The sequence below is a fragment of the Gossypium arboreum genome, chromosome 6 (genome assembly GCF_025698485.1).
Source record: "Gossypium arboreum isolate Shixiya-1 chromosome 6, ASM2569848v2, whole genome shotgun sequence".
NCBI classification, from domain to species: domain Eukaryota; kingdom Viridiplantae; phylum Streptophyta; class Magnoliopsida; order Malvales; family Malvaceae; genus Gossypium; species Gossypium arboreum.
Window position 1 is genome coordinate 130,440,350 of NC_069075.1, and position 25,097 is coordinate 130,465,446.

At 35.0% G+C, this 25,097-nt stretch overlaps 1 protein-coding gene and 1 long non-coding RNA gene across 2 annotated transcripts; one reads left to right on the forward strand and one right to left on the reverse strand.

Annotated features, from left to right (window-relative positions):
- The first annotated feature begins 217 nt into the window (after positions 1–217).
- Positions 218–865, forward strand: LOC108455303 (uncharacterized). Its single transcript, XM_017753883.1, has one exon. It carries the CDS (start codon positions 218–220, stop codon positions 863–865), a length of 648 nt encoding a protein of 215 aa, XP_017609372.1.
- Positions 866–16,840: 15,975 nt separating this feature from the next.
- LOC128293698 (uncharacterized) lies at positions 16,841–18,461 on the reverse strand. Its single transcript, XR_008283875.1, has 3 exons — positions 18,394–18,461; positions 17,845–17,930; positions 16,841–17,028 (listed from the first exon to the last, which is right to left on the reverse strand). It is a non-coding gene; the product is annotated as an uncharacterized LOC128293698 (long non-coding RNA).
- Positions 18,462–25,097: the final 6,636 nt, after the last annotated feature.

Genomic DNA, 25,097 nt, shown 5'->3' on the forward strand with positions numbered 1-25,097 from the left:
ATTGCAATTCCACTGGCGAACAGCGAGTCACAAGATGCCTTAGTTTGGAGGGGGGATAATACAGGGGTATATACAACAAAAAATGGATACAAATGGAGCAATACAATAGAAGTTTCCAATACACAGCAAAATCCTCTGGCTAAGTTTTACAAAAGACTTTGGGTCATTAAGGTGCCAAGTAAGATCAGAGTCCACTTGTGGAGAGTGGCCAAGGAGTATGTCGGTTTTGTATAATCTGAGAATCCGCAAACTAGTGAATAACACGTTGTGCCCAGTGTGCAAAAGAGAGGAGGAGACAGTGAGCCATATCGTCCGGGATTGTTCTTTTACTCGACAAGTCTCACGGGAGCTGGGATGTAGTTCCTCAACATGCAACAGGGAAACAAATTGGAACTTTTGGTTAGCGTCGGTATTTGAACATCTTACCGAAGAGGAGTGCACAAAAAGAACTATTCTTTTATGGGCTATTTGGCATAACAGAAACAAAATGTATCATGAGGGATGTAAGGCTCAAGTGCATGAAGCCGTGGGATTTATTAATGCATATTATGCAGAAATTGTACACAAGAGTGAAGTGTTGAAAAGCAGAAATGAGATTTGCAATAAAACATTGCAGCCACCTAGAGGAGACAGAATAAAAATCAATTTTGATGCAGTTTTCAACAATAGTCAACACAAATCAGTTTCTGGAATCATCGCAAGAAACAATGATGGAAAGGTTATGGCTTCGTGCACTTACCTAGGTGTGAATATGGCCGATCCAACTACGACCGAGGCTAGATCGTGTTTACAGGCAGTCAACATGGCAGAGGAACTGGGATTTCAAGAGGTAGATGTTGAGGGTGACGTGTTGACAGTTATTTGAAAAATAAACATGGAATCAGAGGACATATCTTATATCCGAGGTTATATCCAAGAAATAAAAAGAAAAGTAGGCAGTTTTAGAAGCATAAAGTTTTTGCACAGACAGAGAGAGGCTAACAAAGTAGCGCACGGACTGGCGAAGGAGGGCTGGAAATTCGATGACCCATAGTACTGGATGGAGAAGGTTCTTAGCGAGATGGAGGATCTGGTTAATAGGGACCGAAATAGCAACAATGGCAGATGAGGCGTTCATGACTAGTCCGGATCGGGAAATGAGAACGTGATTCGATGAACTCGTGAAATAACTAGAGGCTCGGGATTGAAAAGTTATTTGCTGATGACGATTTAGAGAAAGAGTCTTAATAGCAACTGATGCAACAAGAAAGGGGGCTCGGGGATTGACTTTTCATTTCTTTTTTCTTTTGCTTAATTGGTTTCATTTGTATTGGCAATTGTAAAGACTAATTTATTTATTTTTTGTTTTCATTTTCCCTAGACACCGATTAGGCTGTCAATTAAAATAGGACAGCTGTAGGAAGTATTTATTGTTTGTGTAAGACATTGGTTAAAATCCTATCAATAAGAGCATCAGTTGAAACGTTCAAAAAAAAACTATTTATTAATTTATTAAAAAAATTATGTGTTGTCCTCTCGTGCCACCTATCGTTTGTTTTTATAGTAAACTCTTTTAGACTATTTTTTGTATGGGATTTATTTTTAAATTATTATCTTGGAATAACAAGCACTGTTCAACAATTGAGTGGTTGGTATCGATTATATTACATTTATAGGAGGATTAAAGAACATACTCCCGACAAGTATGTGTCATCCTGAGAAACTGTTTTCTCGTTAGTGAATTTGGAAATTTTATAATTTTTAAAGTTGAAATATATACGGAGGAAAATGCTTTTTCGTTGTTTCTTCATTTGGATTTCATATGAAATAGAAATTCGTGAGAACGTATGGTATTGGAATCCATTCAAGGCATACACCTCCCAGGCCTGCACCAATTTTTAAAAACAGTAACTTTGAGCTTTGGAGAATGAAAGAAGGAAAGACTGAAAAAGTTCACGTAGTCATACTGAAAAAAAAATGGGCGGCGGGGGGTTGGAAATCTAAAAGTCCAAGCTGCTGATACTCGTCAAAAGAACAATAATCAATTTTTGTCAGAATGCTACTTTTTCTATAAATTAAACGCAAAAGTAGATAGTTTTTTTTTAAGTGCAGGTAAAAGTAGATAGGATGTTATTATATTATAGGATTGAATTAAATTATTTAATATATTATTAAAAAGAATTAAATTAAATTAAATTAAATTTTAATTCATATTTATTTATTTTAAAAATGTTATTTATTTTTGATAAAAATAATATTTTGAAAGTTTTATGACATTATAAATAAATATTTTTATTTGGAGTTGAACTAAAATTAAAAAAATTATATTATTTTTTAAATCGTAAATGATATTACAATTTAATCTTATTTGATTATTTTTAATACTAAAATTACTATATTGATCTATTTAATTGTAGTAAGACTAATTTTATCAAATATTATATATATAATCGATAAAAATATCATGGAGACTCTTGTATTAGGATTCAGATTACATTTTATCTAATTTACTCAAAAATAAGTAAATTAATTTCAATAAGTTAAATTAAAGAGTAAATTAATTTTTATTAAAAATTTTATCTATTTTACTGTTAAAAACTAGTCATATACATGTGACATACCATATTTTACTATCTAATTATTCTATCAATTATATTAATTTTTAATAGTACAAATAAATAAAATTTAAAAAATAACTAATTTACTATTTAATTTAATATATATAAATCAATTTACTCTATAATTTTATTCTTAATATAAAACTTTTCATGATATTTTTAAGCTATATAATGCGATTTATTTATTGTAGTTTTATTTGTGACTGACACTGATATTTCTTTTTAATTTTCCGTTTGGTGGAGTGATACGTCGAATCATCAATCCTTGCAGGTGAACTTAGGGAGAAAATAACACTAGAAAACTTGTGTACTGTCATGTCGGGGGTAACTCCAAGCAAATTTTGGATTGTTTTGAGTAACTAAATTAGGACAGGTGTTCCGTCGCTGCTAATTTGCTTTACTTTTCCTGTTACGTCCCATTAATGTGGCAATAAACATTCATCATTCTTCTTTGGACACATCATAAAAAACCTTGGAATTCCATCTGCCCCTGTTGGCTTTTGCCAGTTTGCTATGCTTGAACAAATAGATCCAAAAATGGTACATTGCTATAAGACACCAAAAACACTGAAAAGCAGAAAAGGGAAAAATGAAGTACGACCACAAATATTTATATTGAATGAAAACCAGCCAAATAGGCAATGCATATCAAACTCACTCAAACCAATACTTATTAAAGTTGAATTGCTAATAACTCCACGAATTAAATAATATATATGAAGAAAAAAACATTGTCCAAGTACAAAAAGAAGACTAACACTTTATATTTTAATCATCATGCATTCATTTAATCAAATTTTATGAGTAATTTATACTTTAGGTCACTTATTTAGCATCAACCTTTATGGTCTCAAGCAATCAATTTCATCAAATTATATCTCTCAACTTATATTATTAATAAGTTAAGTCAATTATACTAACTTCTTTAAGTATTTCTCATGGAAATGTTGGTTTAAAATGCATACTTAACATATAATCCCAAAGTTGATTTTGTTGATAAAACAAGTCACATATACAAGCTAAAATAGTTTTTACATTAGAATTACTTAATAGGGTTAGTATAAGTGATAACAAATTCTTTTGGAATTTGTGGCACATTAAACATTTAATAATAAAAATTATGAATTGAATGAAATTTGATATTAAATTCAATGATTTAAAATATAAAATATTTATTTATTTTTTGTTAAATTTATGTAACCGCATGTTGGTTTGTTGAATGACTTATTTGTTTAAAATGCTTTACATAAAATTCACTTGGTTATTATTATTAGTTAAACATATGAATTAATAAAGAAATTTCTTGAAAAGTCTATATAAGGAGCTACTGGTGCAAGGGTTAGTTGGAGGGATATCTGCTTACCCAAGTTTAAAGGAGGACTACGATTAAAATGTATTGAGGAATGGAACCAAGCTTGCATATTGCAACTAGTTCATTCTTGACTTGCTTCAGAAGGGTCTCTTTGGTTGCTTGGGTTCAGAATTATATTTTAAAAGGGAGTTCTTTTTGGTTAGGTGAGCCAAATTCAACCAACATGTGGAATTGGAAAAGGATTTTAAGTCCTAAGGACCTAAGGAGCTTGCAACAACTTTATTATGAGTCTCCCATAGGAACTATTATGTCTTCTATGATGCTTTCGGAAGATATAATGAAGAAGGCAACTAAGGTTCCACAGAACAGATTGTTGTGGTAACCCTCTCCATGTGCCAAAACATTCAATCATTCCCTAGATGGCTATTCTAAATAGATTGCCAACACGGGATAGGTTGTTCTCTTAAGGGGTTATTTCTAAAAAGAACTGTTTGCTATGCTCCTCTAGTCATGAATATCAAAACCATATTTTCTTTGAATGGTAATATTCTTGCAAGCTTTGGTAGTAAATTCTGGAATTGTGTAGCATTGGGAGAATGGTTGCTTCGTGGGATCAAGAACTATGCTAGGCAGTAACTCATTTTAAGGGTAAGTCCCATATCTCATATCTTCTTAAGTTGGCTTGGAATGCTTATGTACATTTCATCTCGTGCGAAAGAAATGGTAAATTATTTGATAGACCTGCAACTTCTGTGGATCATCTGTTAGCAAGAATTTGAGAAATAACTTGATATCATCTTACTAGAAGGCTTATTAATTCTTTAAATCATTATAATATACAACTTTGTTTGAACTATAAGTTGTTGAATTGATATTTGTGTTTTTTTATTCTTTGATTTGTTGTATAGAACATTATTGTTCTTAATTCTTTGTAGTGGGTTTATTGCTATCGGATAAAATATAAATACTTAAAAAAAAAGAGTTGAGGAAAGTTTGGACCCATTTATTTGGGTGCGGTGGACATTGTCGTATTGTCCATTTGATATTGGAATTATTTGGACCCAGTTAATAATGACCGCTTCACAACTTTACTAAAAAGAAACCGGAGAAGCCAAATAAAGAAAGGAAATTGATGTTGATGTGATGATGCATGGGGTTGGGGGTTGGAATTTTTGGTTTTTCATTTTATGGGTGAATGTAATTGACCTATTAGAATGACACTTGGAGACATTGGCCTCCCAATTTTGCTTCTTTTTTTTTCTTTTTGGTTAACATCGATGAGAAATATCATTAATATTTATTATGTAATAACCAACATAAAATGAATATCCCTATAGCTTTTTTTTTGTTTTATACAGAAAGCTACCAATAATATAAAGGCATGAATTTCAAAGTATTAAAATGCGAATCCAAATTTATTAAATATAATCTCTTAATGCTAATGGCGTGAACAAATTATACTAAATTACAGATTAGGATACTCTTAAATGACTTTTTACTTTTGTTCTATAGATAATTTCAGTATTTGAGAAAAGGAAGGAATGGGATGTGGAGGAATAACCATTGAGAATAGTATGAGCAACAGTCAGAATGTAATTTACCTCCCTAAAAATCCACATCTGGTCCTCAACTTGCCTCCAACAAGCAAATACAAGATCTTCCTCTTCCTAGTGACAAGCAAGACATTTCATTTTACAATCAGATATATATACATCTTGGTAGATGTTACTTTCATCAAGGCACTCAAATTATAGTCTGGCTAAGGATTTATATCATCAAAGGAGGAAGGATCCACTGCATCAAATTTTAGTTTTTCCTCTGAAGATGGCATTTGGTAGGTTTGTTCTTTGATACATGATGGATGGAAAAAGACCAAACGATGTGGATGCCGAAGTTATTGTTTCAAAGCTTTCAAAGCTCTGCAATATCAATCAATTTGCAATACATTTTTGGGTGGGATCTTGACATATCGAGTAACAGTAGAGTTACCAACATACGACTCATAAGATTTATTCTAAGTTTTCAACACATTTTAAAACGTGTCAATCCAATTTCGCAAACTCATATTATGAACATTTTACTTAAGCATTAGTAGATAGAAAATTCTATACAAATTAACTCTAGAATGACGAGGTTTTGGGCTTTGGATCAGCTTTGGGCAAGTTTTACTTAATTAAGATAGGTTTAGATCACTTTAAGACAAGTATTTATAAAGATATCTTGAATTTTAGATAAAGTTGTCGATATGGTTAACTTAGTTGGCACTATTGTCATTATAACAATGAGAAAAACGTGGCCACTAGGATTCAAGCACATTTAAATGCATATTACTTTCCATTTTAAGGGCTTGAAAAGAATTTTGGGTGATATAAGACTCAATCGGTAATCAGCATGAGCATTGTTGTTAATGCAGGAGGATATGGGTTTGAGTGCGTTGAAGCGTATTATCCTCTTATTTATAGGTTGGAGAGGGGGGCTATGAATAGTTCTAGATATTATGTCAAAAATAACAGATATCATCAAAATTTATAATGAGATTATTAAAAAAAAAAGAGATTTCTTTTGATGGGCTAGAAATAAATGTAACTCTTTTAGGATTTGCTAAGGGAAAATAAGTAGTCAAAATTCAAAATTCATATAAATTCTCCTTAGTTCTAAATTAGACTTATTCTTATATAATTTGTTTTTTGTAAAAAAAAAATGGATCCTTAATAATACCAATTATACATGTTGAATTCCTTATCAAAATTCAAATAACGGTATTCTTTTAGAGTTCTTTCTTTATTTTCTTAATAAATAAAAGAATTTGGTAAACATGGTTAATAAAAGTGTTAACTAGTAAGGTAAACAAAGAGAAAAAAAATGTTGATTGACCGCCCGGAGTGTGAATACTGCGTTAAAATATAGAACTACGAGACGGTATCCACAAGTATAAGAGTCTAGTTGTAATATAATTTTACAACGGAGTGGGTGAGTACTTCTAGGATTGTACCCAAAGGAGGCGAAGGCTAGATCAATTTTAACCTACACACTAAAATATCTAATTAATACTTTAATCAAGTTATAGTACGGAAATGTAAATAAGATATTTGTAGGGATTTATAGTGCTAATAATAAAACAAAATACCATAAATGAAAACTAAACCTTAAGAGATACAAAATGTAACACCCCTTATTCGTACCCGAGACCGGGACAAGGTACGGGGCATTATCGTACACAAACATGACATTTCCAAAAAATACGAACTATAAAATTTCATTTCAATTTAAAACCGATCAAACAAAATCATATTGTCTCCATTATGGACTTATGATATCCAAATCATACATTAAAAATGATCCGGGATAGAACCGAGAACTTAAGAAAATTTTATAAAAATTCCTAAGGTTAAGCCTCACACGCCCGTGTGGAGGCAATGCATACTCCTGTGTTCTTGGGAGCACGCTCGTGTCCCTTACCTGTGTAGAATTATTAGAATTTATTTTTCATTTCGAACTTACAGGGGTTTTCACACAACCGAGCGCACGCCCGTGTCCCTAGCCCGTGTCCCTCACATGGCCTAGACACGCCCGTGTCATCGCCCATGCCCAAAAACTTGGACATTTTGTTTATGATGTCATCATCCATCTAGAGGCACACGGCCAAGGCACACGCCCATGTACTAGGCCGTGTCCTCCACACAGTTGAGACACACGGCCATGTCTCTGGCCGTGTGTTTACTACCATGCAAACTGACATACAAATTCTAGGTGCAGGGGACACACAACTGAGCGACACGCCCAAGGGGCTAGATACATGCCCGTGCGTCTACCCGTGTGGACCTTTTTGGAGGCTATTTTCCAAGCCAAGGGTCACCTTCAACATCCATACACATTTATAAACTTCAATGGTATTTAACATGGCCTAAATATGTCCATAACCTACCTTAGCATAGTCTTTTGTATGTTAACCTCATCCCATTGGTTTAGCATATGCTAGGTTATCCTTTTTGCATTAAGGATTACTACTCCAATAATCACATTTTATACTTGGCTCGTTTTATTACTCATTGTCAATTATGACCTAACCATCTCCAAGTGATTCGACCATATTACACATATCCATCCATGGTATATCACATTAACCATCTCATGAAACATTCAAGCATGACATGCAGAATTAGTAGATTTACAACCTTCATCAAAAGGATCCATATCCTAAGGCCATATACAAAATGAATAAGTATATCATTCAAGCCCTTACATTGGCTAGCCAAATGACACATAACAAAATAACCAAGTATCCTGTACATGCCATTATAACAAAATAAAAGTTTTTGTATACCAAAGCGAAACAAGTCGATAGTGTTGACAATGCTCCAACTGTCTTCTAATCTTCATGAGTCTGCGAGCTCTATAAGACAAGGGAAAAGAGAGGGGGTAAGCATTTACATGCTTAGTAAGCCCGGATAACGGGAAAGTAAACTCACTAATTCTTTAGCATACAACCATCTTAAATATTCATGCCAACATGCATAGTATGATTTCCCTATCACATACACTCAATCATCTTGTTAGTCTCATGTCAATACTTTTAAACATTAATCTTAGATGAGCTCATCATTTCAAGCATTTCTATTTTTGTTCCTTATTTTAATCCCATTGAACTTCTTAGAATCTCGATGGATATCTCATTTACTGTCAAATCGTGTGAGTGATCATTTTAAATACGCACTCTAGTGAATCTCGCTCTTACGGCGGGATTACTAGTCCAGGCTAAATCCCTCGTATTGTAAACTCATATAGTAATGTCGGGATTACCAGTCTAGGCTAAATCCCTTACAATGACATGCACTCTAATGATCTTGGATCTGAATTAGTAGTCCAGGCTAAATTCAGACCCTAATTAGATTACCCGTCTGGGCTAAATCCATTTCAGTACACTTATTATTCGAGAGGCTCGATCACTAAAGGAACACCCGTCCTGGCTAGATCCTTTTACCGCCATTTCATTTCGAGAAATCCATTAGATATCCTTTTTATTCAATCGGGATCTTCAATTCTCTTTTAAACTATACTACCACATTTCATGGGTTATCATGCAATGAATATCTAATTGATCATATATTCAAGTATATACATTTTAAGTATATTAAAAGTTTACTTCGAGTTACATGAACTTACCTGGTAATTGTTTTAGATTCGAAATTCGGTTACTCCGAAACCTTTCGTTTTCCATAGTCGACCTCCGAAATTGGTTCCTTGGGGTCTATATCAATAAAAATAAATTATTAATACCTCACATTGTTTATTTTAGGCCTAAATTTCACCCCAGGCAAAATGACCATTTTACCCATAACTTTTCACACTTTTACAAATTAATCCCTAGGCTCGTATAATGAAATACATGAAATTTCTAGGTTACCCAAGCCTAGCCGAATACTTTTCATACTTATAACAACCCAAATTTTCCTTCATTTCACATTTTCTTACCCATTTTTACAACTTTTACAAAATTGTCCTTTAAGCTATTTCCATGAAAACTACTTAGTAAAAGTTGTTTACCATCCTTTAAACTCTCATATCCCTCTATAACTCATCAAAACACAAGCATATCATGCATAGGTAGATTCCTAAACATGAACCCTAGCTTGAAATATGGGTAGAAATAGAGAGAGCATGTTACGAGGATCTTAAAAATACAAAGAATGTTAAAAACGGGGCTAGGGAACACTTACTATTGAGCTTGAAAATGTTCAAAACCCTAGCTATGGGGACCTTTCAATTTTCGGCAGCCATGGAGAAGAATATGACTGAATTTTGCTTCATTTTTCCCTTTTTATTAATTTTATTACCAAATGACCAAAATGCCCTTCCTTACAAACCTTTCAAAATTTTCCATGCATGCCCCTTTTTGTCCAAAAACTTAGAAATTGGGAAAATTTCTATTTAAGGCCTCTTAATTAAGAATCCATAGCAATTTCAGACTAATTGCTTCTAGAATCCAAGTTTTGCAATTTATTCAATTTGGTCCCTAATTTCCAATTGGACACCTTATACTTAGAATTTCTTCATGAAACTTTAACACATGCTTCTTGTCATACCCTATATCTCTTAATAAGCATAAAAAAAATATTTAACATCAGATTTATGGTCCCGAAACTACAATTCTGACTAGGCTCTATTTTGGGATGTTACAAAAAAGTAGAAGGAATCAAATATGATGATGAGTGATTAGCTTGCTTCGGCAATCCCAATCAACTGTCGTTTCGGGTTTCTAGTCAACCAAATAGTTACTACCCTAGCAGGATCTTCTGATCTTCCACTAACATAACAAGTCAGCAAGGACTACTTATCTTCCGAACTCATAGTCGAGACTGACTTAGGGTGAAGGTGTTCACAAATAGGCAATACCAATTTTGGGTTAATTCCCACATTAATGGCTTTCCGGGGTTATCAGGCCTAGGGTTTGTTCCACTCTCTTCCTTTCCCAAATAGTTGATCCGCTGAGTAGCCTTACAAAACAGTTAATAGATCATGCCTCCAATCGCTAATCCCCCATAGAAGGATTAGTTCCTTATGGCTTTCATAAACAATATGGAATAGATGGAAGAATAAAGAATGGTGAAAGAATTTGTAACACCCCTTACCCGTATCCGATGTTGGGACAGGGTTCGAGGCATTACCGAACTTAAACGTAAACAAGCATACAAATCCGTGCCATAAAATTTCATCCAAAATTGAAACCTTTCAGTCACATACAATTTGTCCCTCAAAAGGGCCTACGAGGCCCAAAACATACACCGAGATCAATTTGGGACTACATCAAGAACTTTCAAAACCTTTTTGACAATTAGAGAATTTTTCTTATTTTGGAGAGCTACACGCCCATGTGGGTAGGCCGTGTGGCTTGGGACATGCCCGTATCCTTAACCCATGTAACTCTCTGACTATGACGTCATCAACCAAAATAAAGCCACACAGCTAAGTCATACGCCTGTGTGCTCAGACCGTGTGGCGAACTAAATTCCAAAATTAGGTGTAGACTTCACACTTCCTGGGCACACGCCCATGTCCTAAGGCCGTGCCCTTCAGACGGTAGAGACACACACCCGTGTCTCTACTCGTGTGTTTACTATTGGGCATTCTGTTTTGCATTAATTAGGGTGCAGGGGACATGTAACACTCCATACCCATAACGCACACCGGGGTGGAGTACAAGGCATTACCTAACTCGATATCATGCTTATAACCAACCTCAAGTCATCGAGACTCGGTCCAAATTAAAACTTTTCTATTTCTATTTTAACCTTCTTATTATGGGCCTACGAGCCCTAAATCGATCATTGAAAACTATTCAGAACCATTCCGAGTCCTTAAACCAACCGTAAAAAATTTGCCCTTAAAACAGGACACACATCTGTGTGGAATGGTAACACACCCGTGTGACCATTTCGACATGGTCGTGCTGATGGCCCGTGTAGCTCACACTGTCTAAGCACCTTAGGACATGCCCGTGTCCTACACCCGTGTAGAATTAATTTCTAGTTCATACCTACAGGGGTTTTCACACGGCCAAACACACGCCCGTGTCAATGGCTCGTGTCTCTTACACGGCCACGACACGCCCGTGTGCAAAAACCTGGACATTCTGTTTCTGACGTCAGCATTCCTAAAATGTCACACGGCCATGGCACACGTCCGTGTACTAGGCCGTGTCCTCCACACGGCTAAGACACACGGTCGTGTCTCTGCCCCTGTGTTTATTACCATGCATACTGACTTGAAATTTTTACATGCAGGGGACACATGGCTGGACCACACGCCCTTGGGGCTGATCGTGTGTCACACTTGACCTAGACACATGCCCGTGTGTCTACCCGTGTGGACAATATAAGGCTATTTACCAAGCCTCTTTGCCACCCTTACATACTTAGATTCATACAAATACCAACCAATATAAAAACAAGAACAACTTCTATAATCAAATCAGCCACAATAGACATTTATTTAACCATGACAATTCATATTTTATAAATCAAAATTGTGTTAGCCAACATTTGAGGCTTAATAAAAAATGAAGGGTTCCCAACCCGAGTCATTACAATTGGCCAATTCTCAAAGACACAAAATAATAAAGTCTAAACCCTATACATGCCATATTCAAAAATATAAATCCAACTATACCGAATGCTCGGCTGATAGTGTGATCGATAACTCTGACTTTCAATGATCCTTGAGCTAGTTAGGCGGCACTATAAGGAAATGGAAAGGAAGGGAGCAAGCATAAAAGCTTAGTAAGTTGCATATAAGTAATATACAACATCAATATATTAACAATCACCATGCTCATAATACTAAAGTAAGTATAATTATAACTTACTCATTAGCCTCAATACAAATCACAAATCATGTATATAGAGCTCATATCTCATATGTACTAATTAGGTACCTGTACCACTCACAATACGTTTATACTTTTCTTCATTAGGCTAAAATCATTACTCACCGTTGAGCCATTTGGAACACTATCAGATATTCCATAGCCTCAAACACGGGGTAAGTTACCAATGCCATGTCCCAAACAAGGTCTTACATTGCCTATCATTATCAAGGCCGATGCCATGTCCTAGACATGGTCTTAAATTGACACATATTGTAGTTGATGCATGTCCCAAGCATGTCTTACACTGGCTTATGTCTCGAGGCCGATGCATGTCCCAGACATGTCTTACACTAGCACTCGTCTCAATGTCGATGCCATGTCCCAAACATGGTCTTATACTGGCTCTCATAATGTGGCCAATGCATGTCCCAGACATGTCTTACACTAGCTCACACAAGTGACCCAAATGTTATGTCATGAATATCCGGTTTACTTCCTAAGGTTCCAACGGAAGTTTTACTATCTCAATTATCATTATACATTCTCAATTTCATAATCAATCAATTCATGCTATATAGATTCAATGACAATTCAAACACATATATCAACAATGTAGTTGTATTATTTACATACAACTTACCTCGAATTACAAAATGTATACGACTAGTCGGATTAGTCGATTTGCTTGGCTTTCCCATGGTCTTGGTTCGGATTTGGAAATTCTTGATCTATATTAGAAAAATACACTCATTTAATCACTAAATAAAATTAAGCAATTAAAAATCCACATCTTCAGTAAAATGACCATTTTGCCCCTAGACTTTGGCAAAATGAAAATTGATTTTTATCGAATTTATTCGCATCTTAAGCTTAGTTGAACCCTTTGTACTCTTATAGAAACCTCAAATTCTCATTATTTCACACATTTATCACTTATTTTACAACTTATACAAAATGGTCCCTTTAGGTGTTTTCATGCTAACACCTTTCACAAAAGTTATCTATCATACAACTAAGACTCATATTCTTCCATAAAATTTCAGAAAACCCCCTACATGATCTCATGGAAAAACCCTAGACCTTTAACCATTTTAAAATATATACCCCACATTTGGAAGCTCATGCTTCAAGGGTCTTAAAAATACAAAAATCATCAACAAAGGACATGGAAATCACTTACTTGTGAGTGCTTCAAGTTGTTGTAAATTTTTAAGCTCTCAAACCCCTAAAAAGGCTGATATTTTCGGATAAGAAGAGAGAAATATGATAGCTTTTCCTTTTTGTATTATTAAAAATACAACTAGTCAAAATTGGTGACATAAGCTTCACCTAATTTTGACCTTTTCTACAAAATTTGTCTCCCATGGCCGGCCAAGCTATTGTCTAAGGGTCTAATTGCCCTTTAAAGACCCCCAAATTAGGTTATCTAGCTATTTGACAACTTTAGCTATCAATTTAAGACTTTGCACTTTATGCGATTTAGTCTTTTTTCGCCATTGGGCTCACAAACGTTAAAATTAGCTCACCAAATTTTTCATGCACTATAATAACCATGGTATGACTCTATTTTAAAAATAAAATAATTCCTCCAACTTCGAATTTGTGGTCCCGAGACCACTATTTTGATTAGGCCTTGAATTGAGCTGTTACAGGACACACGACCGGATCACACGCCCATAGAGCAAACTGTGTGTCACACACAGCCTGGACACACCCCCGTGTGTCTACCCATGTGGATAACTTTAAGGCTATTTCCAAGCTTTTTGACACCCTTAAATGCTCATTTAGTCATTCATCTTTGATGGCATGCAACATAGTATATTTAGTCACTCAAATACTCATAAACATGATTAACCCATGCTTTTGTAATGTTAACATATCTCCTATCCAAACCATCATGCTTTCATACGGCATTCCACACCAATTTCATATTCATTCATCAGGCTAAAACTACTTTCAATTTACTCAGTTATACTATAGTTTTGGTCATACTTATTAGCCATGATTCATTTCTTTCGCACATGTTCCATTCGTCACACATCTCATCCACAAGCAATCACGTCAAGCATAACACATTGCATGAATGCATAATTGATTAGGGTTACAACCCAAATAATCAATATGAACCATATTACATGGCCATATACCAAATGAATCAAATATTACCATAAGCCAACACATTTGGCTAGATCGATATGACATATAACATAAAGACCAAGTCCCTATACATGCCATACTTAAAATGTTGAGACTAACTATACCCAATGTCCAGTTGATAGTGTAATCGAGCCTCCGACGTCTTTCGATCCCTGATCTAGCTTGGCAATACTATCAGAAAATGAAAAAGAGAAGGGGAGTAAGCATAAAGCTTAGTAAGTTCACATGCAATTAAATAGCAACATGACCATATATATAGATACCATGGACATAGCATAGTTTACTTATGTGTTATTATAAATTCATAGGCATAGCTTAAATTTGAAGACATAACTTACACATTTTCAATCTTACCAAAAGTTCCTCACATACTGAGCTCATTCATATGATTTTTTCGTACATACTTGTACCAACTCGTAACACATTATCATATTTCCTCATCTTTGACTTACTTGCCGAATATCTAACATCTCGATTTAGGGTCTAGTCGGAACAGTGATTTTGAGACCACAAATACGATGTAAGAAAATTTATTTTTATTATACTTTTATGGTCTACGATTTCAAAAAATGATTTGTGAAAATTTTGTTTGAAAATTTTGACCTTTGGGCACTCAATTTAGTCAAAATGACTAAATCATAAAAAGTGCAAAAGTTGAGTTCTACATGCTAGAGGTGTCCAATTGTTATGAAATTTTAAATTGGAGGTCCTTATATGACAATTAGACCATTGGTTAATTTTTTGGAAAAAAATGGACATGAAATTGGTGAAATAGAAAATTTGAAGTTAGGGGCATTTTGGTCATTTGGTAATTAAAATAATAAAAAAGGAAAATAAAAGCCAAATTTATTCTCACCTTCAACCTTTGGTCGAAATTTGCATGGAAGCCATAGCTAGGGTTTTGTTCAAGCTTTCTAAGCTCAATAGTAAGTCCGTTCTTGCCCTATTTTTAATGATTTTCACATTTTTGAGATATTTGAAGCATGATCTACCTATTTCTAGCCTTATTTTGAGTTAGGGTTCATGTTTAAAAATTTACCCATGTGTGACATGTGTGTATTTTGATTTTTAATGGAGGAATATGTAAGTTTGATGTTAGAGAAATGACTTTTATTAAGTGATTTTCAGTGAAAATGTATAAAATGGCCTATTTGTAAAAGTTATAAAATTTTTCATAAAAGTGTGATTTAGTGGAAATTGTGGGATTCTGAAAATTATTTGGCTAGGATTAAAGAGTGAGGAAACTGAATAAAAATCATTTTACGAGCCTAGGGGCAAAAGTGTAAAAATGACAAAGTTTAGGGGCAAAAATGTAAATTTTCCATAATGTGATTTTTGGATCACATTGAATAATGTGACAAATAAATAAGTTAAATGTGATGTTTTAGATCAAATAAAACTTGGTTTGGACCAAGAACAGGGGAGAAATGCACATTTGACGGTTAGGTCCTATTCACTATTTTTGGTATCAAGGTAAGTTTGTACAAAAATAATGCAACATGTTGTTATTATAATATGTTTAATGTTTAAATTTTGCATGAAATGTATATGAATATGTATTTTCTTTATGGGATGGATTCATGATGACTCGATGATATTCGACAAAGTTTCGAGATAAGGTCCCCTGTAAAACCATGTCTGGGACATGGCATCGGTGTTGATATGTAACGCCCCCACACCCGAGACCGTCGCCGGAGTCGAGTATGAGGTGTTACTAAGCTTAGTTTAACATTTTTAGAACTTTGAATTATTTGTTTCTACATTCACAGCTTTTAAGCTACTTGTGTCACAGTCACAAGAAAAATCGTATCTCGAATTACAAAACTCGAAATTAAGATCTGTAAATTTTCCCTGAATCTAGACTCATAAAACTATCTACTAATTTTTTTCTAGAATTTTTTGTTGGGCCAATTATTACAGTTTATTAGTTAAAGTTACCCCTGTTTCAAGACTCGACTGGTCTGACCTCTGTTTACTACGAACCACATTTCTCTCTGTACAAAATTCATATTACTATGAGGTTTATTTATACTAAAACTAGACTCAATAAGGATTCTGAGGATATAAAATACACCACCTAATTATATCTTCACAATTTATGGTGAATTTCTAAAGTAGGAACAGGGGATTCAGAAACTGCTATGACTCTGTTTCACTAAAATTAAAATATGTTCTAACATATACTTCATTTACTTGTTTCATTTGTTTCATGTGAAACTAGACATAATAAGCTTCAATTTGATATGTATTTCACCACCAAATTCAATTTCTATGATTTTTAGTAAATTTTCAAACTCGCGTTAGTATTGCTACAGATTACATTTATGGTAAATTTCATCCTTTTATGAGTTTTATGCACTAAGTATCTTAATAGTTTTCCTTAACATCAAACATAATCTAAACTAACCATTTTCATAATTTATCATTATCAAGCATTTCCTCAACCATTTCACAACCATACCATAAGATCATTTACACAAAATGGGTATATTGCTATACATGCCATACTTAAATTTACAAGCCATTTACCAAAAATCTTCTGGATAGTGTGACTGAGCCTTCGACCTATCCCGACTCTTGAGCTGGCTTGTCCAAAACTACAATGAGTAAGAAGGAGGGAGTAAGCATAAATGCTTAGTAAGTTCATATGCAAATAATAAGTAACATAACAAACAATTATACCATCAACATTAGCATACATCACTAAAACACATATCACATTTTAATCATTCTTCATCATCTTATTACCTTATCGTGGTTGTATCAATACTCAACCCGAGGGTTAAATACATACCTGTCCAAAATATCCATTTCATATCACTTACCGACACGTCTCTTTACATCTCGAAATTTTCCTCCATTTGAGTAGAACTTTACCCGTTGAACACATCGGAATATAATTCGGATACATGGATAACTTGCACATAAGTGCCACATATTCAATCAAGCAATCATGTAACCCGCCCATAAGCGAACTCGGACTCAACTCAACGAGCTCGGGCGTTCGCATCCATAAGTGAACTCGGACTCAACTCAACGAGTTCGGATGCCTAGTTACATCTCACGAACTCGGACTCAACTCAACGAGTTCGGACATTCGCATCCATAAGTGAACTCGGACTCAACTCAACGAGTTCGGATGCTCAACCATCCTAGTGACATGTCACTTGTATCCTAATCTATTCCTAAGGTTCAAACGGGCTTTTCCTCGAACACTTATCCTTGCCGTCTTCCGTAGAATGCCAAATCAATACTCTGTAACAATTATATTTAACAAGTAGTTCACATAATTTACATATTATTTGAAATTAACCACAAAGCATACATTTCATAATAAAATTCAGCATAACACATAATTAATATCAATAACTTAAAAATAACAATTATGCTACATTATTTACACATGAACTTACCTTGGTACCAAAATACAAAGATTTTGCAATTTAGTCCACAATCTTTTCTTTTCCTCGATTGAGGTCGATTCCACGTCTTTCTTGATCTAAAATAACACATTTAGCTTATTTAATACTCACATTATCAAATTAATCCTTAACTCAAATTTTGGCAAAATTACAATTTTACCCTAAACTTTTGCATATTTACATTTTGCCCCTAGGCTCTGGATTAAAATTTATTCCTTATTCTTATGTTTTACAACATGCTGATCACTTTTCTCTTCTATGGCAACATCAAATTCTCACTCTAACATGTACTTGTGACTATTAGGTATTTTTACCGATTAAGCCCTTTTACTCGCTTTTTGCTTAAAATCGAGTAGTACAAGTTGTCTAACATAATTTAAAACTTCATATTCTATCATAAAACATCAAAATACACAAATTTCACCTATGGGTATTTTTCCAAATATAAACCCTAGGTTAAATTATTGCTAACATAAGCTTTATCGAGTTACCGGGATCTCAAAACGTAAAAATCATTAAAACGGGCTTGGAATCACTTACTATGGAGCTTGGAAGCTTGAAACAAACCCTAGCTATGGAGAACCCTTGAAATTTCGGCCTAATGAAGAAGATGGACAAAATTGGCTTTTAATTTTGTTTTTAATTCATTTTAATAACTAAATGACCAAAATACCCTTACTACTAAACTTTCCAAAATTCCTTCCATGTCCTAATTTTGTCCATGAACTTAAAATTGGTAAAATTTCTATTTAAGACCTCCTCATTAATATTCCAAAACAATTTCATACTAAAAACTTCTAGAATGCAAGTTTTGCAACTTATTCGATTTAGTCCCTACTTTCAATTTAAGCACTTTAGGCATAGAATTTCATCACAAAATTTTCACACAATCATGCAATCATATCATAAACATCAAAATCATTGTAAAATAATTATTTCTATCTCAGATTTGTGGTCACGAAACCACTATTCCGATTAAGCCCTAATTTAGGATATTACAACTCTCCCTCCCTTTTAAAGATTTTTGTCCTCGAAAATCTTACCCAGAAACAGTGTGGGTATTGGTTTCTCATAGTTTCTTCAGTTTCCCATGTAGTCTCTTCTACCCCATGCTTTTGCCACAACACTTTCACAAGTGCAACACTTTTATTTCTTAGTTGTTTGACTTCTCGAGCTAAAATCTTAATCGGTTCTTCTTCATAAGTCATATCAGGTCGCAGTTCAATTTCTGTCGGTGAAATTATATGTGAAGGATTCGAACGATACCGACGTAACATAGATACGTGAAACACATCATGAATCTTTCCTAATTCGGGTGGTAAAGCTAGCCGATATGCTACCGGTCCAACTTTTTCAATTATTTCATACGGTCCAATAAAACGCGGACTTAACTTGCCTTTTCGTCCAAATCTAAGGACTTTCTTCCATGGAGACACTTTCAAAAATACCTTATCACCAACTTGAAACTCAATATCCTTTCGCTTTAGGTCTGCATAAGATTTCTGTCTATCTGAAGCAGCTTTCAAACAATCTCTAATTATCTTCACTTTTTCTTCAGTTTCTTTTATTAAATCAACTCCATAAATCTGATTTTCCTTGAGTTCAGTCCAATACAAAGGCGTTCGACACTTGCGACTATACAATGCTTCATAAGGTGCCATTTTCAAGCTCGTTTGATAGCTATTGTTGTAAGCAAATTCTACCAACGGCAAATATCTTTCCCAACTTCCTTGAAATTCCAATACACAACATCTGAGCATGTCTTCAAGAATCTGAATTACTCTCTCTGATTGTCCATCAGTTTGTGGATGAAAAGCAGTACTGAAATTTAACTTCGTACCTAACGCGTCTTAAAACTTTTGCCAAAACCGCGAGGTAAACCTTGGATCTCTATCTGAAATAATCGATAATGGTATTCCGTGTAATCTAACAATTTCTTTAATATACAGTTCAGCCAACTTGTTAAGAGAATAATTCAGACGCATCGGGATAAAATGAGCCGACTTAGTTAATCATCAACTATTACCCAGATGGCATCTTTCTTTCCGAGTCAATGGCAATCTGAAACAAAATCCATGGTAATCGATCCCATTTCCATTCAGAACCATAATAGGTGGAGTAATCTGAAGGTACTTGGTGTTCACTTTCACTGTTGACAAATTAAGCATTTGGACACAAACTCGATATATCTCTTTTCATTCCATTCCACCAATACATTTTCTTCAAGTCATTATACATTTTCGTACTACCCGGATGAATCGAGAAATAACCACTATGTGCTTCAGAGGATCTTTTGAATCAATTCCTCATTCTTTGGTACACAACCGATCTTTAAACATTAAGCACCCATCGAACCAATTTCAAATCGATCCGTGTCGACTTCACTTTGTTTTCTTTTGGCTAGCAAATCTTGATCATTTTTCCGAGTTTGAAATCTCTTGTAAAACATTGGTTTTGCTCTTAACTCGCTAGAATCGAACCATCATTTGACACTTTCAACCGAGTGTTCATAACTCTCAAAGCAAACAACAACTTTCGCTCAAAGCATCAAGAACCACATTCGCTTTTCCGGATGATAATCAATAACAAGCTCGTAATCTTTCAACAACTCCAACCATCTTCGTTGTCTCAAATTCAAGTCTTTTGTGACATCAAGTACTTAAGACTTTTGTGGTCGGTATATACCGACATTTTCACCATACAAATAATGTCGCCAAATTTTCAAAGCAAACACCACCGCACCAATTCCAAATCGTGAGTAGGATAATTCCTCTCATGAGGTTTTAATCGCCTCAAGCATATGCCACCACTTTTCCTTCTTGCATGAGCACACACCCCAAACCATTTAGAGAAGCATCACTATACACCACAAATTCTTTACCGATTCGGCAGTACTAACACCGGTGCCTCTGTTAATAACTTTTCAATTCTTCAAAACTCGTTGACATTCTTCCGTCCATTCAAATTTAACATCCTTTCTGAGTAATCTAGTTATAGGAGCAGCAATTATAGAAAATCCATTTACAAACCGCCGATAATACCCAGCTAGCCCCAAGAAACTTCTAACTTCGCCACGTTTTTGGTAGTTTCCAATCAACAATGGCTGAAATTTTACTAGGATCAACCCGTATACCATCACCAAACAATATGACCCAAAAATCCAACTTCCGGAGCCAAAATTCACTTTTACTAAACTTAGCATACAAATGCTTTCTCTCAAAGTTTGCAAAACTATCCTCAAATGCTCAAGATGTTCGTCTCATCTTTTGAATAAATTAAAATATCATCTATAAACACCACAACAAATTTGTCCAAGTATGGCGAAATATGCGATTCATTAAATCCATAAACACAAGAGAGCATTTGTCAATCCGAATGGCATAACTAAAAATTCATATTGACCATACCTTGTTCTAAAAGCGCTTTAGGTACATCCGACTCCTTTACCCGCAGTTGGTAATACCGGATCTCAAGTCAATCTTTGAAAACCATGTCGCTCCTTTTAGTGATGAAACAAATCATCAATTCTCAACAGCGGATACTTGTTTTTGATTATCACCTTGTTTAACCGCCAATAATCAACACATAATCTCATAGAACCATCCTTCTTTTCACAAATAACACGGAGCACCCCAAGGTGAAAAACTCGGTCTCACAAAGCCTTTATCACCAACTCTTGCAATCTGCGACTTTAATTCTTTCAACTCTGTTGGTGCCATTTTATATGGAGCAATCGAGATCGGAGCTGTTCCCGGTATCAAATCAATACCAAATTCTACTTCCCTGACTGGAGGCAAACCCGGCAATTCTTCTGGAAATACGTCCGCAAATTCACACACAACCGGCACTGATTCAACTTTCTTTTCAACTTCTTTTGTATTAATTACATACGCCAAATAAGCTTCATAACCCTTTCTCAGATATCTTTGAGCCGACATTGAAGAAATCACACTAGGCAATGCTCTGATTTATCTGATTCAACCCGCAGAGTTTCACCATTTCCACACTTTAATTCTATAACCTTTTCTTTGCAATTTACTATAGCATCATGCAATGTCAACCAATCCATACCCAAAATAACATCAAATTCATCAAACGGCAACAACATCAAGTCGGCCGGAAAGTAATGATCCCGAATCATTAAAGGACATTTCTTACATACTTTATCAACAGTCACACATTTGCCTAACGGATTCGACACTCTAATCATAAATTCTGTATTCTCAACAGGTATATTCATACTAGACACCAATTTCATGCACACATATGAATGAGTAGAACCGGATCAATCAAAGCAATAACATTAACATTATAGAGAAAATGTACCGTAATCACATCGGTGAGGAAGCATCTTCACGCGCTTTAATAGCATAAGTTCTAGCCGAGCCCTTCCTTCGGTCTAACCGTGCATCCTCGCTACATTCTTACCGCTTGTTTCACTTCCAACTTTTCTGGATACCTTCCCTCGAGTCCGCACCACTAGCTTTTACATTCAAATTTTTCTTTCTCACTCTCTGGGGTCTCTAATAAAATGATCCGGAGAACCACATCGAAAACATTCATTTGCTCGCACGGACCAAAATGATTTCTACCACACCACCGGCACTCGGGTTTAACAAATCTCGTATTTCCGCACTAGTGCAGTATAGTCCGAGATTTAGGACCCACATTTCGCTTCCTAAAATTTCCATATGATTGCCCAAATGAAACTTGGGAACGAGGATTCATATTTCTTGACTTTCCGGTTTCTTTGTGAGGGTGCATTACTCATTGGTCTTTTCTTCCAATTTCGTGTTTGATTCTACCTTTTTCTTTTCCTTCAAGAATTCTTCACCTTGCAAGCTCGATCGACAAGTACCACCATTTCTTTTAGTTCAAGGATCCCAACAAATACCTTAATGTCTTCGTTAAGCCCGTCTTCAAATCGTCGGCACATCTTGGCTTCAGAGGAACATATTCCCGCATACTTACTTAATCGAACAAACTCTCTTTCATATTCGAGACTGTCATATTACGTTGCTTCACTCAAGAAACTCTTTACATTTCGATCAATAAATCTTTCACTAATATATTTCTTCCAAACTCTTCTTGAAAGAATTCCCGTGTTACCCTCTCTTCGGTACCACCAAATCAAAGTCTTCCATCAATTATAGGCTGAATCTCTCAACAAAGATGTAGCACATTTCAAACATTCTTCGGTGTACAAGATAATTCATCAAATACCGGATAGAATTTTCAAGCCGAACTCGCTTTCTCGCATCATCATCAATATTTGCTCTAAATTCTTCACCCCTTGTTTACTTAATTCTATCAACGGGGTTCTGTGAAATTTTATCATATCCACTCCTTGAGGCATTGGAGGCATAGGTTGAGGAATTGGGGAGGTGGGGAGGTCGTACATTTGGGTTCGATTGAACGAACTCGGTGTACCATGCACTCATCATTTGGAGAAAGGCTTCGATCCCTTTCCCTCCTCCCCGACCAACAGTGAGGGGTGGGTTTCAGTCGGCGCTGCTCCATCAGCCGAGTGGCGCATTACTCAGACTTCATCTCGCCACACTGGATCGGGATCCATTTACTATATAAAAAATTTCATTTAAAAGGTCAAGTCGTCACACTATCACAATTCATACATATGGCATGTATAGCAAAATCCGTACATACAACACGTAGTCCGAGAACCGACTAAACCTGCTCGATACCACTAAATGTAACGCCCCACACCCGAGACCGTCGCCGAGTCGAGTATGAGGTGTTACTAAGCTTAGTTTAACATTTTTAGAACTTTGAATTATTTGTTTCTACATTCACAGCTTTTAAGCTACTTGCGTCACAGTCACAAGAAAAATCATATCTCGAGTTACAAAACTCGAAATTAAGATCCGTAAATTTTCCCTGAATCTAGACTCATAAAACTATCTACTAATTTTTTTCTATAATTTTTTGTTGGGCCAATTATTACAGTTTATTAGTTAAAGTTACCCCTGTTTCAAGACTCGACTGGTCTGACCTCTGTTTACTACAAACCACATTTCTCTCTGTACAAAATTCATATGACTATGAGATTTGTTTATACTAAAACTAGACTCAATAAGGATTCTGAGGATATAAAATACACCACCTAATTATATCTTCACAATTTATGGTGAATTTCTAAAGTAGGAACAGGGGATTCAGAAACTGCTATGACTCTGTTTCACTAAAATTAAAATATGTTCTAACATATACTTCCTTTACTTGTTTCATTTGTTTCATGTGAAACTAGACATAATAAGCTTCAATTTGATATGTATTTCACCACCAAATTAAATTTCTATGATTTTTAGTAAATTTTCAAACTCGCGTTAGTATTGCTGCATGTATTACATTTATGGTAAATTTCATCCTTTTATGAGTTTTATGCACTAAGTATCTTAATAGTTTTCCTTAACATCAAACATAATCTAAACTAACCATTTTCATAATTTATCATTATCAAGCATTTCCTCAACCATTTCACAACCATACCATAAGATCATTTACACAAAATGGGTATATTGCTATACATGCCATACTTAAATTTACAAACCATTTACCAAAAGTCTTTTGGATAGTGTGATTGAGCCTTCGACCTATCCCGACTCCTGAGCTGGCTTGTCCAAAACTACAATGAGTAAGAAGGAGGGAGTAAGCATAAATGCTTAGTAAGTTCATATGCAAATAATAAGTAACATAACAAACAGTTATACCAGTCAACATTAGCATACATCACTAAAACACATATCACATTTTTAATCATTCTTCATCATCTTATTACCTTATCGTGGTTGTATCAATACTCAACCCGAGGGTTAAATACATACCTGTCCAAAATATCCATTTCATATCACTTACCAATACGTCTCTTTACATCTCGAAATTTTCCTCCATTTGAGTAGAACTTTACCCGTTGAACACATCGAATATAATTCGGATACATGGATAACTTGCACATAAGTGCCACATATTCAATCAAGCAATCATGTAACCCGCCCATAAGCGAACTCGGACTCAACTCAACGAGCTCGGACGTTCGCATCCATAAGTGAACTCGGACTCAACTCAACGAGTTCGGATGCCTAGTTACATCTCACGAACTCGGACTCAACTCAACGAGTTCGGACATTCGCATCCATAAGTGAACTCGGACTCAACTCAACGAGTTCGGATGCTCAACCATCCTAGTGACATGTCACTTGTATCCTAATCTATTCCTAAGGTTCAAA

Excerpts from the sequence above, each read along its gene's own strand:
- LOC108455303 (XM_017753883.1), top strand. The coding sequence starts at position 218 with ATGTCGGTTTTGTATAATCTGAGAATCCGCAAACTAGTGAATAACACG.